We start from the raw sequence: 18,618 nt of genomic DNA on the forward strand, positions 1-18,618 counted from the left end.
CAAAAAACTGACTGTGTGTCGGTTTTAAAAGTGCTCCCCCTATGGTCAACATATGAAATAACAAATGTGTGTAAGAGTGTGAAGTGCTCCCCCTCTGGCCAACACATACAATAAGCGTGTGTAAGAAATTGAAATGCGCCCCCTTTGGCCAAAATTAATTAAAAAAATATGTATATAGAGACATACTGTAATAACGAAGTAAATAATAAAGATTCAAAAATAACTACAAACAAAACATTCAAAATGAATTAAAAACAGTATTTTTCTCACAATGTGTCGACTTTTTTCTTATAAAATTGGGAACATTTTCTCATATTCTGTTTCTGCAATATTGCATTTTTTTCTCGTAAAATTACATTTTAGGTCAAAATGGTGACATTATCACAATATTGACAATTGATTTATTTTGTTAACTTAAATTAGACAAAATTATGACTTTTGTCATCATTTTTGCCAAGTAAAATTCTGATAAATATAATATTGCGAACATTTTACATTTTTCTTATAAAATTGTGACTTTTGTCAAGTAAAATTACGACTTCATAAAATTGCCAACATTTTAAGCTTTTCTTGAAATAACAAGTGTGTGTAAGAAATTGAAATGCTCCCACTTCGGTCAACATTTGTAAAAAATAAATCAATAAATATGTGCATAGACATACTGTAAAAACTTAAAGTAAATAATAAAAATTAAAAACCAATTATAGACAAAAAATTCCCCCTTCCCAAAAAACAACTAAAAGCGGTCTTTTTCTCACAATGTGTCGACTTTTTTCTTATAAAATTGGGAACTATTTCTCCTGTTCTTTCAGTGATATTGCAATGTTTTCTACTAAAATTATTACTTTTTTATGTAAAATTATTACTTTTATAATGCAAAATGGTGACATTTGTCATGTACAATGCTGACTTTTATCAGAATATTGCCCATTTTTTTGTTGTTTTCGTAAAATAGCCACAAAATTATGACTTTTGTCATCATTTCGCCAAGTAAAATTCCGATGATTATCATAATATCGCGAACATTTGAAAGTTTTCTTATAAAATTGTGACTTTTGTTGAGTAAAGTCATAACTCTTTTCATAAAATTGCCAACATTTTAAGCTTTTACTGTAAAATTGCGACTGTTTGAGTAAAAATCCAACTTTGCACGAATGTTCAGTTTTTCTTGTAAACTTTTGACTTGTGATGAATAAAATGACGACTTATTTTAACACTGCCAAAATTCCAAGTTTTTCTTGTGAAATTGTGACCTTTTTCCAGTGAAATTCCAAGTCATTTTTCACAACAAGATTTTTGATTTTTGCATAGTTTTTACATATTATTAATGTTGTAAATACAAATCTTTATATATCTAGAAATGGTGGTCCTAAAGAGGTAGGCATTTTTTCAGCGGTCTCAAGAAAGTAACATACAAGCATTTGTGTGTGTGTGTGTGTGTGTGTGTGTGTGTGTGTGTGTGTGTGTGTGTGTATACACATCACTTACCACTTAATGTTGTAAATACAAATCTTTATATATTTAGAACAGGGGTCGGCAACCTTTACCACTCAAAGAGCCATTTTGACCCATTTCACAAAATAAAGAAAACAATGGGAGCCATCGGCACTGTAACACAACATAAACACAAAAGAACAAATACCCAGAATCCCATGCATCCCTACTCTTCCGAAATACATTATTCGACCCCGCTAGCACCAAATACCCCCACCCCTTCCGTGCGTCAGTTGAGGTGGGCGGAGTTGGGGGGTCGGGGTTTGGTGCTAGCGGGGGTGTATAATGTAGCCCGGAAGAGTAGGGATGCATGGGATTCCGGGTATTTGTTATTTTGTGTTTATCAATCAATCAATGTTTACTTATATAGCCCTAAATCACCAGTGTCTCAAAGGGCTGCACAAACCACAACACAAACCACTACGACATCCTCGGTAGGCCCACATAAAGGCAAGGAAAACTCACACCCAGTGGGACGTCGGTGACAATGATGACCCAGTGAGACGTCGGTGACAATGATGACTATGAGAACCTTGGAGAGGACGAAAGCAATGGATGTCGAGCGGGTCTAACATGCTACTGTGAAAGTTCAATCCATAATGGATCCAACACAGCCGCAAAAGTCCAGTCCAAAGCGGATCTAACACAGCAGCGAGAGTCCCGTTCACAGCGGAGCCAGCAGGAAACCATCCCAAGTGGAGGCGGATCAGCAGCGAAGGGATGTCCCAAGCCGATACACGGGCAAGCGGTCCATCCTGGGTCCCGACTCTGGACGAGCGGTTCATCCTGGGTCCCAACTCTGGACAGCCTGTACGTCATCCATGGCCACCGGATCGGACCAGACCCCCTCCACAAGGGAGAGTGGGACAAAGGAGAAAAAGAAAAGAAACGGCATGTTGTGTTACAGTGCCAATGTTCTCCCGAAATGTGTTTGTCATTCTTGTTTGTTGTGGGTTCACAGTGTGGGGCATATTAGTTAGTGTTAAAGTTGTTTATATTACAACCCTCAGTGTAACCTGCATGGTTGTTGACTAAGTATGCATTGCAGTCACTTTTGTGTGTTAACAGAGGCGGAATATAAAATGTGACCAGTCGGCACGCAGATCGCCTGGTGTAAAAGCGGGCGTGGCGACATGTTGTAGAGGAAGTTAAAGGCATTGCCATCACTGCACACCCTCAATATTGAAGTCCAGGTGAAAATTGGAGAATGTCACCCCCGGGTGATTTCTTAGAGAGGCACTAAAATCCGTAAACCTCACGGAATAATCGTTGGGGTCGGCAATTTAGCTGCTGAGCCACATCAGAGTGATCAAAGAACCGCGGGTTGCCGACCCCTGATCTAGAAAGAGTGGTCCTAAAGAGGTAGGCATTTTTTCGGCGGTCTCAAGAAGGTCAAAAATACAAGAACGTGTGTGAATGTAAGTGTGTAAGTCACCTGTGTGCCTCTGTTGTGACTCAGGTGAAGTACAGAGCCCAGCGCAACATGACCCGCCAAGCCGTGTTGAAGATGGTGGCCGTGTGGGCACTGGCCTTCCTCCTCTACGGCCCCGCCATCATCTTCTGGGAGGCGCTGGTGGGCCGGAGCGTGGTGCCGGCTCACGAGTGCTACGCCGAGTTCTACTTCACCTGGTACTTCCTCCTCTGCGCCTCCACCTTCGAGTTCTTCACCCCCTTCGTGTCGGTGGCCTTCTTCAACCTGAGCATCTACTTGAGCATCCACCGGCGCAACAAGAGCCTGGCGGCGTGCGCCGAGGTGGCGCCGCCCCCGCCAAAGAGCCGCAAGAGTCAGCGGGACGGCGTGGCCTGGTCGGTGTTCTTCGTCAAGACGCGGAAGGTGTCGTGCAGCGAGCCCACCGCCATCTCCGCCGTCATCGAGGACGACGACGTGCTCTCGCCGTCCTCCGGCGCGAACAACCCCGCCGCCGGCCAGGTGCTGGCTCAGCGGGGGAAGCTTTCCCCGGGGAGAAGGAACTCCAGGCTCTTCCAGCCGTCGCCGTCTTTGGGGGTGCCCGGGCGCCGGGCGCAGGGGTCCCGCCTCTCCCGCGACATCAAGATCGCCAAGTCCTTAGCCGTCATCGTGTGCACTTTTGGGATTTGCTGGGCGCCGTACACCCTCCTGATGATCATCCGCGCCGCCTGCAGCGGCACCTGCGTGGCCGACTACTGGTACGACATCACCTTCTGGCTGCTCTGGCTCAACTCCGCCATCAACCCGTTCTTGTACCCGCTGTGCCACAGCAGCTTCCGAAGGGCTTTCTCCAAGATCCTGTGTCCCAAGAGACCGTCCATCCAGCCTCAGATGGAGGCGCAGTCTTGCTAGGAACAACCGCGAAAAACTCGACCAATGCAAAAAAACTGTGTTCGGAAAAAACAAAAACAAAAAAAAACTTCTCGTTCTTCCATGGCGAAAATAGGAAAAGTGAGTCTGTGAGGTCGCTGGAAAAGCACACATGGCAATATCATGTCATCCGAGGAGGATGAGTGCGTACCTCCGCCAAGGCTCCGCGAAACAAAACAATCACGTCTTTGCACTACTTCAATTTTTACAGTGGAACCCCAACTCACTCGAATTGCCGCGGAAAGAAAGACGAAAAAATGATCTTTCAATAGCTCGTTCACCTGCTCCGGGTGTTGTTGATAGAGTGTCCCGACCTGAGATCGATAGGCCGTGAGTTCAAACCAAAGACTATGAAAAACGGGAGCCATTACCTCCCTGTTTGGCACTCAGCATCAAGGCTTGGATTTGGGGGTTAAATCACCCAAAAATTATTCCCGGGCGCGGCCACCGCTGCTGCTCACTGCTTCCCTCACCTCCCAGGGGGAGGAACAAGTGGATGGCTCAAATGCAGAGGGTGATTTCACCACACCTAGTGTGTACATGGTACTTTAACTGTTCCTCTCATAAAACCGTTTCTGACTGTACAGCAGGTGTGTGCAAAATTTCAAGTGGAATGTCCATCCATTTTTTTACCGCTTGTCCCTTTCGGGGTCAATTTAAGTTGACGTCAAACTGCAATTCAAAGTCGAATTAAAGGAACTACAATTTTGGAAAGTTTAATCGATAAATATTTTAAAATCAACCGGCGGGGCGGGCCTTGTGGCCGAAGAAGAAACATGTATGCTATTGCTAGTGATGTAAACCGTGTAAAACAGGGAAAATAAATATTTCAACTACAGTACAAATGGAAGGCAGTATTGGTACTGGATGCATGCTAACTGTTAGCATACTTACTTTTTTTGTGTGCTCATTTTCAACTGGGTGCTTGATACTTGCTGTTAGCATGCTAACCTTTTTAGCTATTTTTCCATAGAATCCTATAACTTGCTAGGATTCCATTATTCTTGGAAGTTGAAAGTCATAAGTTGGAAAAGTTGAAATTTCCAATAAGTTAACTCGGAAAGTCTGACTCACCAGTACAAAAGTACAAATGGAAAGTATTGGCACTGAATACATGCTAACTGTTAGCATGCTAACTTATTTGGTGCTAATTTTGCTGTCAAACATCTCAGTCATACTATTTAGTACTTGATACATGCTGATAGCATGCAAAATCTTGTAGCAAATTTGGCAGTCGTACACCTTCAAATCCTATACCTTGCTAAGATTCCATTAACCTCGTCTTTTAGCAAATTTTGCAGTCGTACACCTTCAAATCCTATACCTTGCAATGATTCCATTAACTTCGAAAGTTGGAAGTCGGAGCTGGGGATTGATGTCGCAGCCACATTTTGAGGTAGTAAAAATAGATATCCACATCCACACCTTATTTGAATATAAACAACTTATGGAAAAATATGCAACCTTCAAACACGGAGGATGAAGAGATAACACAGATGCTATTGCTAGGATTGTAAAACGCATAAAACAAGGAAAATAAATATTTCAACTACAGTACAATTGGAAGGCAGTATTGGTACTGGATAAATGCTAACTGTTAGCATACAATTTTTTTTTTTGTGTGCTAATTTTCAACTCAGTGCTTGATACATGCTGTTAGCATGCTAACCTTTTTAGCTAATTTTCTGTAGAATCCTATAACTTGCTAGGATTCCATTATTCTTGGAAGTCGAAAATGGGAAATTTGAAATTTCCGATGAGTAACTCGAAAAGTCTGACTTCCCAGTACAAAAGTGATGTAAAATGCTAGTGATGTAAAACGTATAAAATATGGAAAAAAAATATTTCAACTACAGTACAATTGGAATGTATTGGCACTGGATACATGCTAACTGTTAGCATTCTAACTTTTTTGGTGCTAATTTTGTCGCTGCACATCTCAGTCATACTACTTGGTACTTGATACATGCTGTTAGCATGCTAACTTTTTTTGGGTGCAAATTTTGCAGTCGTACACCTTAAAATCCTATAGCTTGCGATGATTCCATTAACTTCGAAAATTGGAAGTCGGAGCTGGGATTGATGTCGCAGCCAAGTTTTGAGGTAGTAAAAATAGATGTCCACATCCACACCTTATTTGAATATTAACAAATTATGGAAAAATATGCAACCTTCAAACACGGAGGATGAAGAAATAACACAGATGCTAGTGCTAGGATTGTAAAACGCATAAAAGATGGAAAATAAATATTTCAACTACAGTACAATTGGAAGGCTGTATTTGTACTGGATAAATGCTAACTGTTAGCATACTAACTTTTTTGTGTGCACGCTAATTTTCAACTCGGTGCTTGATACATGCTGTTAGCTGTTTACAAAATTAGCTAAAAAGAATAACATGCTGCGGTACACCCTAGAATCCTATAACTTGCTATGATTCCATTATTCTTGGAAGTCGGAAATGGGAAAGTTGAAATTTCCGATGAGTAACTCTAAAAGTCTGACTTCCCAGTTTAAAAGTGATTTAAAATGCTAATGATGTAAAACATGGAAAAAATATATATCAACTACAGTACAAATGTAATGTATTGGCACTGGATACAAGCTAACTGTTAGCATGCTAACTTTTTTGGTGCTAATTTTGCCGGCGCACATCTCAGTCATACTACTTGGTACTTGATACATGCTGTTAGCACGCTAACTTTTTTTTTTAGAAAATTTTGCAGTAGTACACCTTAAAATCTTATAACTTGTGATGAGTTATGAGAGTTACAATTACAAAGTCAGAAATCAAGATGGCCACAACCCCAAAAGCTATTCTCGTGCTTGCTTTTTCTAAATATAAACAACTTGTGGAAAAATATGCAACCTTCAAACACAGAAGATGAAGAGGAAACACAGATGCTATTGCCAGGGATGTAAAACGCATAAAACATGAAAAAAAAAATTGTTTTACGGCACAGTTATATCACCATATATATGATTAATTTTCTGTGACAAAAAAAATTGTCAGAAATGCTAATAACGAATATTACAAAAAGCTTCTATTGTTGTTTACAATCAGAGCAGCCATCTTTGAAGCCAAATCTGGGGGATCTCCGCACTTCCCGACCTCAGGGTGTGTTACGGTTAAGAATTTTAAACCCTGATCTCGGAAATTCTGACTTCCCAACACGAATGGAACGCAAACATTTTTTTATCCGTTTTGATGCTTTCAGGCTACCTGTTAGCATGTTAAAATTGATGTTAACGTCAAAATTGTTCCAGGCTTTTTTTTGTTGTGTTTTGTTTAAATTTGACTTTTTCTGTCACCATAATTCTCACACTTCTTCCTACTAAATATTCATAACATTTTACGTCGCACATTTTGTGAATTGAATGAGTATAAACATTGTTTCACATAAAAATACAAAAAAGGGCAAAAACATGTGTAATGTGGGCGGTGGGGCTCCAGACAAAATTATGCTTCAGGCCCTAATTCAGCAATACAATTAATTTTTATTTATTTTAAATTTTTTTGCATTACAAATTCTAACTTGTCTAATGAATTGAAAATTCAAATTTGGAACTTTGCACGAACCTGTCTTATAGGCAACATTTTACCCGTTAGACAAGTGGAAAACAAAAATCACTTACCGCTTTTTTGCAGTGGTTCTCAAATATATATATATATATATATATATATATACATATATATGTGTGTGTGTGTATATATATAATGTGTATATATCATGTATACATATATATATATATATATATATATATATATATATATGTGTGTATATATATATATATATGTATGTATATATATATATATATGCGTATACATATATATGTATATATATATACATATATATACGTATATATATAATATGTATATATACGTATACATATATGTATATATATATATATATATACATATTTTATATATATACGCATATATATATATATATACATACATATATATGTATACGCATATATATATATATACATATATATATATTATATATATGTATACATGATATATACACATTTTATATATATATATATACACACACATATATACATATATACACCCACATACATATATACACACACATACATATATATATATACATACACACATAGACACATCTTCAAAGATATAGTACGTTTTACAAAGTGTAGCATCAATCATAGACCTACTATTTTCACAGCGAGAGTATAAAACGTGGACCCTGACTTAAACAAGTTGAAAAACTTATTCGGGTGGTACCATTTAGTGGTCAATTGTACGGAATATGTACTGTACTGTGCAATATACTAATAAAAGTTTCAATCAATCAATCAATCAAACGCCAAATCTAAAAAACGCTAAACATTCAGAGGAAGAGCTACTGCGTTTGACAGTCTTCAATTTAGGACCGACCACTGCTGACTTGGAGCTACCGCTACTTGGCTCTTTCTGCGACAGCGTCACCAAAAAAAAAAAAAAACACACCAAAACAAGCCAAAGAAAAAAAACAACTGCGCAAAGTCCGCATGACGTACGTACGTCGACGGTTTTAAATGACGGCTTGTTTCCCCGAAAAATTCTGGGCCTGCTGCAAAAATGTATCTTGAGGTTCCACTGTAAGGCTCGACCTTGGTACTTGTGCACATGAATGAAGGCAAACTGCAGGTAAAGGTTGGATTTGTGCCTCGTCCTTCACTTTAAGGTGAGGAATGCACTACTGAACTGATACTGTAAGACCTGATGAGTCCCAAAGAGAAGGTGTTATTATCCAGTGGTTGTTTACCGCGGCTTGTCCTTGATTTACCGCGGCTTGTCCTTGATAGTCCCACTCCTTAATGCACAAATAATATGCGTCAATCAAGTACCTTATCTTTTCTTACTACATGTATTTTTTTTTCCCATTACGACAGAAAATTATAAATAATACAAGCCAAAAGTTTGGACCCACTTTCTATTCAATGCGTTTTCTTTGTTTTCATGACTATTTACCTTGTAGATTGTAACTGGAGGCATCAAAACTATCAATGAACACATGTGGAGTTATGTACTTACCAAAAAAAAAGGTGACATACCTGAAAACATGTTTTATATTTTAGTTTTTTTCAAAATAGCCACCCTTTGCTCTTATTACTGCTTTGCACACTCTTGGCATTCTCTGGATGAGCTTCAAGAGGTAGTCACCTGAAAGGGTTTTGATGCTGCTTATTAAACAAGACCAGAAGCAAAGAATCAAACAGACAGAATTCAATTTGGCTCAGTGAGGAGAAACCTTTACATTTGTACCCTTGTACAGTGTCGTCATGCTCTGGTGAAAGATTTTGCGCCTGCTTTTTTAATTGGACTTTCCCTGATTAGGTGGCAACAGCTGTTTCTAAGGGTCGAGGGTCGTAAACAGCCATCTCCTTTGATTAAAACAATTCAAAGGTTGTAAAACAGTAATAAGTAGCGGTGCCTAGAGGGGAGTCTGGCCCTGCTTCCTCTTTGCTTTGTAGATTTCGGGTCAAGACAATATATTTCTATTAATTGCAGTTGCTTCCCATCCTACACAGTGGAGTTTTACAAGCCTTCTGCTTGGTAGGATTAAAGACAGCTTTTGTCTGCTCGCCGGGAACTCATTGAAACACAACATTTTGTGATAACTTAGATACAATTATTCTGAAAGATACCTTCAGTAACAATCGACAATGTAAATAGTCATTGAATAGAAGGTGTGTCCAAACTTGTGGCCTGTATTAATTTTAACAACAAAAGAAGGTGACATACCTGAATACATGTTTTATATTCTAGTTGCTTCAAAATAGCCGCTCTTTGCTCTGATTACTGGTTTGCACACTCTTGCCATTCTCTCGATGGGCTTCAAGGAGGTAGTCACCTGAAATGGTTTTGATGCTGTCTATTAAACAAGACAAGAAGCAAAGAATCAAACAGAGACAGAATTCAATTTGGCTCAGTGAGGAGAAACGTGTACATCTGTAACCTTGTACAGTGTCATCATGCTCTGGTGAAAGATTGTACACCTCCTTTTTTATTTGGACTAAAAAAAATAGTGGTACAGTTTTTCCATTTACATTAATATGTTGAAAAAAAAAATTTACAGTAAAATTCTGGCGACTTAACTGCGGGGTTTTTTTTTACTGTAAAATCTATGTTGTTTTTTTTTACAGTGTATTACTGTAAATGGAAAAACGGTACAAAAGGGTTTGATTGTTTTTTTAACGGCATCTCAGTTGGCAGCATTTAAAAAAACAAGGTACTCTTTTTCCATGTTCTAAAAAAAAAAATCACCATATATTTTACAGTATAATTTTAGCAACTAAGCTTCCAGTTTGTTTTTTTACTGTAAAAACAGTAAAACAGTTTTCCCCATTTACTGTAATATGTTATAAAACAACTATGTATATTTTGCAGTAAAATTAAAGCGACTGAGTTGCCCGTTTTTTCCCGGTAAATTCTACTGTGGTACCGTTTTTCCATTCCATTTATATTATAAAAAAAAAAAAAACACTGGCAAATTTTACAGTAAAATTCTGGCGACTTAGCTGCCATTGTTTTACTGTAACATCGATAGTTGTTTTTACAGTGTATTACTGTAAATGGAAAACAGGTACTAAAGTTTTTATTTATTTATTGTTTAAAAGGTAATAAACCCGACATCTCAGTTGGCAGAATAAAAAAAAATAGTGGTACGGTTTTACCATTTACAGTAATAAAAAAAACACTGCCAATTTTACAGTAAAATTCTGGCGACTTAACTGCCTTTTTTTACTGTAAAATCTACGGTTGTTGTTTTTACAGTGTATTACAGTAAATTGAAAAACGGTACTTAAGGGTTGTTTTTTTTTTAACCTTAATAAAACTGACATTTCAGTTGGCAGAATTTAAAAAATAGTGGGACGGTTTTACCATTTACAGTACTACGTTGTAAAAAAACCCAACTACATTTTACAGTAAAATTCTGGCGACTTAACTGCTGGGTTTTTTTTTATTGTAAAATCTATGGTTGTCTTTACAGTGTATTTCTGTAAATGGAAAAATGGTACGAAAGGCTGTTTTTTTTTTTCGGCATCTAAGTTGGCAGCATTTAAAAAAAAAAAAAAAAGGCACCTTTTTTTTTCCATGTTGTAAAAAAAAAAAATCTGTATATATTTTACAGTATAGTTTTGGCAACTAAGCTTCCAGTGTGTTTTTTTTTTACTGTAAAAACAGTTTTCCCATTTACTGTAATATCTTTATATATATATATATATATATATATATATATATATATATATATATATATATATATATAAACTATGGATATTTTGCGTTAAAATTACAGCGACTGAGTTGCCCGTTTTTTCCCGGTAAAATCTACGGTGGTACCGTTTTTCCAATTACAGTAATATGAGGGAATAAGCGGTAATACAGTAATACACTGTAAAAACAACAACCATAGATGTTACAGTAAAACAACAATGGCAGCTAAGTCGCCAGAATTTTACTGTAAAATTGATAGTGTTTTTTTTTGTGTGTTTTTTACGACATCCATCCATCCATTTCCTACCGCTTATTCCCTTATATTACTGTAAATGGAAAAACGGTATATATATAACGGTATATATATACATATATATATATATATATATATATATATAAATATATATATATATATATATATACATATATATATACACATATGTATATATATATATATATATATATATATATATATATATATATATATATAAACTATGTATATTTTGCAGTAAAATTACAGTGACTGAGTTGTCATTTTTTCCATGTAAAATGTACGGTGGTACCGTTTTTCCATTTACAGTAATATGTTGTAAAAAAAAAAAACGGTCAATTTTACAGTATAATTCAGGCGACTTAGCTGCCATTGTTGTTTTACTGTAAAATCTACAGTTGTTATTTATACAGTATATTACTGTAAATGGAAAAACATTATAAATGTTTTTTTTTAACGTAATAAAATTGACATCTCAGTTAGCAGCATTTAAAAATAAAATAAAAAAGGTACTCTTTTTTTCCATGTTTTAAAAAAAATCACCATATATTTTACAGTATAATTTTGGCACCTAAGCTTCCAGTTTGTTTGTTTTTTATTGTAAAAACAGTAGAAAAGTTTTCCCGTTTACTGTAATGTATATATATATATATATATACACACACACCGGTATATATATAGCAGTAAAATTACAGTGACTGAATGGTCATTTTTTTCTCTCTCTCTAAAATGTACCGTGGTACCGTTTTTTTTTTACAGTAATATTTTGTAAAAAAAAAAAAAAAAACGGTAAATTTTACAGTAAAATTCAGGCGACTTAGCTGCCATTGTTGTTTTACTGTAAAATCTACAGTTGTTATTTTTACAGTGTTATTGTAAATGGAAAAACTGTAGTAGTGTTTTTTTGTTTTTTTTAACGTAATAAAATTGACATCATAGTTGACAGCATTTAAAAATTAAATAAAAAAGGTACTCTTTTTCCATGTTTTAAAAAAATCACCATATATTTTATAGTATATTTTGGGCAACTAAGCTTGCATTTTGTTTGTTTTTACAGTAAAAACAGTAGAAAAGTTTTCCCATTTACTGTAATATATATATATATATACATATATATATACACATATATATACATATATATACAGTATATATATATATATATATATATATATATATATATATATATATATATATATATATATATATAGCAGTAAAATTACAGTGACTGAGTTGTCATTTTTTTCTCTGTAAAATGTACGGTGGTACCGTTTTTTTTTTTTACAGTAATATTTTGTAAAAAACAAAACAAAAAAAAGGACATTTTAAATTAAAATTCGGGCGACTTAGTTGCCATTGTTGTTTTACTGTAAAATCTAAGGTTGTTATTTTTACAGTGTATTACTATAACAGTGTAAAACTAAAACTCCGCCTTCAGGTGGGGGGACGGGTCCTGACTGTTGTTTGTGCTTACGCACCAAACAGCAGTTCAGAGTACACACCCTTTTTGGGAGCACTCGAGGGAGTACTGGAAAGTGCTCCCCCGGGTGATTCCCTTGTCCTACTGGGAGACTTCAACGCTCATGTTGGCAACGACAGTGAAACCTGGAGAGGCGTGATTGGGAAGAATGGCCGCCCGGATCTAAACCCGAGTGGTGTTTTGTTATTGGACTTTTGTGCTCGTCACGGATTGTCCATAACAAACACCATGTTCAAACATAAGGGTGTCCATATGTGCACTTGGCACCAGGACACCCTAGGCCGCAGTTCCATGATCGACTTTGTAGTTGTGTCATCGGATTTGCGGCCTCATGTTTTGGACACTCGGGTGAAGAGAGGGGCGGAGCTTTCTACTGATCACCACCTGGTGGTGAGTTGGCTGCGATGGTGGGGGAGGATACCGGACAGACCTGGCAGGCCCAAGCGCATTGTGAGGGTCTGCTGGGAACGTCTGGCAGAGTCTCCTGTCAGAGAGAGTTTCAACTCCCACCTCCGGAAGAACTTTGAACATGTCACGAGGGAGGTGCGGGACATTGAGTCCGAGTGGACCATGTTCCGCACCTCTATTGTCGAGGCGGCTGATTGGAGCTGTGGCCGCAAGGTTGTTGGTGCCTGTCGTGGCGGCAATCCCAGAACCCGTTGGTGGACACCAGCAGTGAGGGATGCCGTCAAGCTGAAGAAGGAGTCCTATCGGGTTCTTTTGGCTCATAGGACTCCGGAGGCAATGGATGGGTACCGACGGGCCAAGCGGTGTGCAGCTTTAGCGGTCGCGGAGGCAAAAACTCGGACATGGGAAGAGTTCGGGGAAGCCATGGAAAACGACTTCCGGACGGCTTGGAAGCAATTCTGGACCACCATACGCCGCCTCAGGAAGGGGAAGCGGTGCACTACCAACACCGTGTATGGTGCGGATGGTGTTCTGCTGACTTCGACTGCGGATGTTGTGGATCGGTGGAGGGAATACTTCGAAGACCTCCTCAAACCCACCAACACGTCTTCCTTTGAGGAAGCGGTGCCTGGGAAATCTGTGGTGGGTTCTTCTATTTCTGGGGCTGAGGTTACTGAGGTAGTTAAAAAGCTCCTCGGCGGCAAGGCCCCGGGGGTAGATGAGATCCGCCCGGGGTTCCTTAAGGCTCTGGATGCTGTGGGGTTGTCTTGGTTGACAAGACTCTGCAGCATCACGTGGACATCGGGGGCGGTACCTCTGGATTGGCAGACCGGGGTGGTGGTCCCTCTCTTTAAGAAGGGGGACCAGAGGGTGTGTTCCAACTATCGTGGGATCACACTCCTCAGCCTTCCCGGTAAGTTTATTCAGGTGTACTGGAGAGGAGGCTACGCCGGATAGTCGAACCTCGGATTCAGGAAGAACAGTGTGGTTTTCGTCCTGGTCGTGGAACTGTGGACCAGCTCTATACTCTCGGCAGGGTTCTTGAGGGTGCATGGGAGTTTGCCCAACCAGTCTACATGTGCTTTGTGGACTTGGAGAAGGCATTCGACCGTGTCCCTCGGGAAGTCCTGTGGGGAGTGCTCAGAGAGTATGGGGTACCGGACTGTCTTATTGTGGCGGTCCGCTCCCTGTACGATCAGTGTCAGAGCTTGGTCTGCATTGCTGGCAGTAAGTCGGACACATTTCCAGTGAGGGTTGGACTCCGCCAAGGCTGTCCTTTGTCACCGATTCTGTTCATAACTTTTATGGACAGAATTTCTAGGGGCAGTCAAGGCGTTGAGGGGTTCCGGTTTGGTGGCTGCAGGATTAGGTCTCTGCTTTTTGCAGATGACGTGGTCCTGATGGCTTCATCTGGCCGGGATCTTCAGCTCGCACTGGATCGGTTCGCAGCCGAGTGTGAAGCGACCGGAATGAGAATCAGCATCTCCAAGTCCGAGTCCATGGTTCTCGCCCGGAAAAGGGTGGAGTGCCATCTCCGGGTTGGGGAGGAGACCCTGCCCTAAGTGGGGGAAGAGTGGATCGTGAGATCGACAGGCGGATCGGTGCGGCGTCTTCAGTAATGTGGACTTTGTATAGATCCGTTGTGGTGAAGAAGGAGCTGAGCCGGAAGGCAAAGCTCTCAATTTACCGGTTGATCTACGTTCCCATCCTCACCTATGGTCATGAGCTTTGGGTCATGACCGAAAGGATAAGATCACGGGTACAAGCGGCCGAAATGAGTTTCCTCCGCCGTGTGGTGGGGCTCTCCCCCTAGAGATAGGGTGAGAAGCTCTGCCATCCGGGATGAACTCAAAGTAAAGCCGCTGCTCCTTCACATCGAGAGGAGCCAGATGAGGTGGTTCGGGCATCTGGTCAGGATGCCACCCGAAAGCCTCCCTAGGGAGGTGTTTAGGGCACGTCCAACCGGTAGGAGGCCACGGGGAAGACCCAGGACACGTTGGGAAGACTATGTCTCCCGGCTGGCCTGGGAACGCCTCGGGATCCCCCGGGAAGAGCTGGACGAAGTGGCTGGGGAGAGGGAAGTCTGGGCTTCCCTGCTTAGGCTGCTGCCCCCGCTACCCGACCTCGGATAAGCGGAAGAAGATGGATGGATGGATTACTATAAATGGAAAAACGGTACTAAAGTTTTGTTTTTTTACAATCTCAGTTGGCAGCATTTAAAAAAAAAAAAGTACTATTTTTCCATGTTTAAAAAAATAAATAAAAAATTCACCATATATTTTACAGTATAATTTTGGCAATTAATCTTCCAGTTTGTTTTTTTACTGTAAAATCTATAGAAGTTTTCCTATTTACTGTAATATGTTATAAAACAAAACAAAACTGTATATTTTGCTGTAAAATTACAGCGACTGAGTTGCCAGTTATTTTTTTTACTGTAAAATCTACAGATTTTTATTTTAGTGTATGCAAAAAAAAAAAAATATATATATATATATATATATATATACATACAATCAAATGCATGGGCACATTCTTATATATTTGCTGTTCCAAGCGGCCCTCTGACGGCAGCCATAACTGCGACGAGTTTGACACCCCTGCCTTAATGCGTCAGTCACACGCAGGATTCTCACAGGAATGAGGCAAAAAAATGACAACCTTACCTGCTGCGAGTGTAACAGAAAGCGAGCAAAAGCAGATCTTCGAAAGCACCTTGGCGGAGGTAAAAATGGTGGGACTCTTACGGCACCTTAATTGTGAAAAAAAAAATGGAGAAGATACAATCGCTGTCGGTGAAAGTGTCTTTATGATATTTGTTGATGTGCAAAATGCATGTGAACGTTCACAGACAATCTCCCTGCGCTTGAAGCCTTCTCACCACGCCGCGTGTCAACATTTCAGTCGGAGGCGTTTTACATTTTTAATATCCCTGCTAGACCATTTGTCTTGTCCTGACTGGGCGTCCCCCTGAGGGGAATGTTTGGACCACTTTGGAGCGAACACCAGGCAGCAATATAACCACAGTCTTTAAAGGCCTACTGAAATGAGATTTTCTTATTTAAACGGGGATAGCAGGTCCATTCTATGTGTCATACTTGATCATTTCGCCATATTACCATATTTTTGCTGAAAGGATTTAGTAGAGAACATCCACGATAAAGTTCGCAACTTTTGGTCGCCAATAAAAAAAGCCTTGCCTGTACCGGAAGTAGCAGACGATGTGCGCGTGACATCACGGGTTGTGGAGATCTTCACATCCTCACATTGTTTACAATCATAGCCACCAGCAGCAAGAGCGATTCAGACCAAGAAAGTGAGGATTTCCCCATTAATTTGAGCGAGGATCATATATTTGTGGATGAGGAAAGTTAGAGTGAAGCACTAGAAAAAAGAAAATAAAAGGGCGACGGCAGTAGGAGCAATTCACCTGTTATTTGACACATTTACTAGGATAAATCTGGAAAATCCCTTATCTGCTTATTGTGTTACTAGTGTTTTAGTGAGATTATAAAATGATACCTGAAAGTCAGAGGGGTGCGGTAACTGCCAGTGTCTCTGATGGAAGCCATGGAGGAGCCAAGAAAATCGCAGCTGCCTATTTGACAGCTGCTGCAGGAAGAACGACACAATAATAATAACAACTTTGATTTATATCGCGCTTTTCTAAACACTCAAAGTGCTCACAGAGAAGTGGGACTCAACATTCATTCACACCTGGTGGTGGTAAGCTACATCAGTAGCCACAGCTGCCCCGGGGTAAACTGACGGAAGTCAGGCTGCCAGTTTGCGCCTACGGCCCCTCCGACCACCACCTATCATTCATTCATCGTTCATTCACCAGGGTTAACGGCACCGGGGGCAAAGGGTGAACTGTCCTGCCCAAGGACACAACGGCAGCGTTTTTTTGGATGTCAATAGGTGGGAAGCGAACCTGCAACCCTCATGTTTCTGGCCATCCGCTTTACCCACTACGCCATGCCGCCCCTTACAAGCTCATCTCTTGTCTCCGGTAAGAGCCAACTTAATACCACAATTTTCTCACCGAAACCTGCCAGTCAACATGTGATAGAGAAACATGTTCGCTTAACCGTTCTGTTCCATATTAAAGCTTCACAACAAAAAAAGAAACACCGGCTGTGTTTTGGTTACTAAAGGCAGCTGCAATCCACCGCTTTCCACCAACAGCATTCTTCTTTGACGTCTCCATTATTAATTGATCAAATTGCAAAAGATTCAGCAACACAGATGTCCAAAATACTGTGTAATTATGCGATTAAATCGGACGACTTTTAGCCGTGAGTGATGCTGGGATAACATGTCCACTACAACCAATAACGTCACAAGCGTGCGTCAACATAAGTCAACATTCCGCGACGTTTTTAACAGGAAACTTTGCGGGAAATTTAAAATTGCAATCGATGAGGATAGTTAGAGTGAAGCACTAGAAAACAAATTAAATAAAAAAAAAAGCGACAGTGGGAGCGATTCAGATGTTATTAGACACATTTACTAGGATAATTCTGGAAATCCCTTATCTGCTTATTGTGTTAATAGTGTTTTAGTGAGGTTATAAAGTCATACCTGAAAGTTAGAGGGCTGCGATGACCGCCAGTGTCTCTGAGAGGAGCCAAGATCACAGCTGCCTTATTAACAGCTGCTGCAGGAGCACGCTAACTCTGTACATGTCTCCCGTAAGAGCCAACTTAATATCACAATTTTGTCATCCAAAAACTTGCTGGTTGACGTAGAGAAACATGTTCGCTAAAGCTCTCCAACAAACAAAGAAACACCGGCTGTGTTTTGGTTGCTAACGACAGCTGCAATCCACCGCTTTCCACCAACAGCATTCTTCTTTGACGTCTCCATTATTAATTGAACAAATTGCAAAAGATTCAGCAACACAGATGTCCAAAATACTGTGTAATTATGCGATTAAATCGGACGACCTTTAGCCGTGAGTGGTGCTGGGATAACATGTCCACTACAACCAAGCGTGCGTCAACATAAGTCAACATTACGCAACGTTTTTAACAGGAAACTTCGCGGGAAATTTAAAATTGCAATTTAGTAAACTAAAAAGGCCGTATTGGCATGTGTTGCAATGTTAATATTTCATCATTGATATATAAACTATCAGACTGCGTGGTCGGTAGTAGTGGGTTTCAGTAGGCCTTTAATACACACAAAAAAACAAAAAACAGTTAATGGCATAATTTTTTTTCCATTTCCTCGATATTGAATGTCTTGTCTTTGTTTCCTTTTCGCCGCGGCGACGCTTTCTGTGGATTCGATGTGACAAGTTGGCCGAGGTGAAACCCGCCAACTCTAAAAATCTGCACTTAAAAAGGCTTAAGTCTCCTCGGCGACGATCCAAAACGTTACGAGGAGCGGCGTTT

General features: G+C 39.8%; 1 protein-coding gene across 1 annotated transcript in view; it reads left to right on the forward strand.

Annotated features, from left to right (window-relative positions):
* LOC133543627 (histamine H3 receptor) overlaps window positions 1–7,460 on the forward strand; it is a 35,248-nt gene extending 27,788 nt beyond the window's left edge. The window contains exon 3 of the mRNA XM_061888308.1: window positions 2,954–7,460. Coding sequence (XP_061744292.1) covers window positions 2,954–3,814 — 861 coding nt within the window. The 3' untranslated portion in view covers window positions 3,815–7,460. The remainder of the gene's footprint in view (window positions 1–2,953) is intronic.
* Window positions 7,461–18,618: the final 11,158 nt, after the last annotated feature.

The sequence above is a fragment of the Nerophis ophidion genome, linkage group LG26 (assembly GCF_033978795.1).
Source record: "Nerophis ophidion isolate RoL-2023_Sa linkage group LG26, RoL_Noph_v1.0, whole genome shotgun sequence".
NCBI lineage: Eukaryota > Metazoa > Chordata > Actinopteri > Syngnathiformes > Syngnathidae > Nerophis > Nerophis ophidion.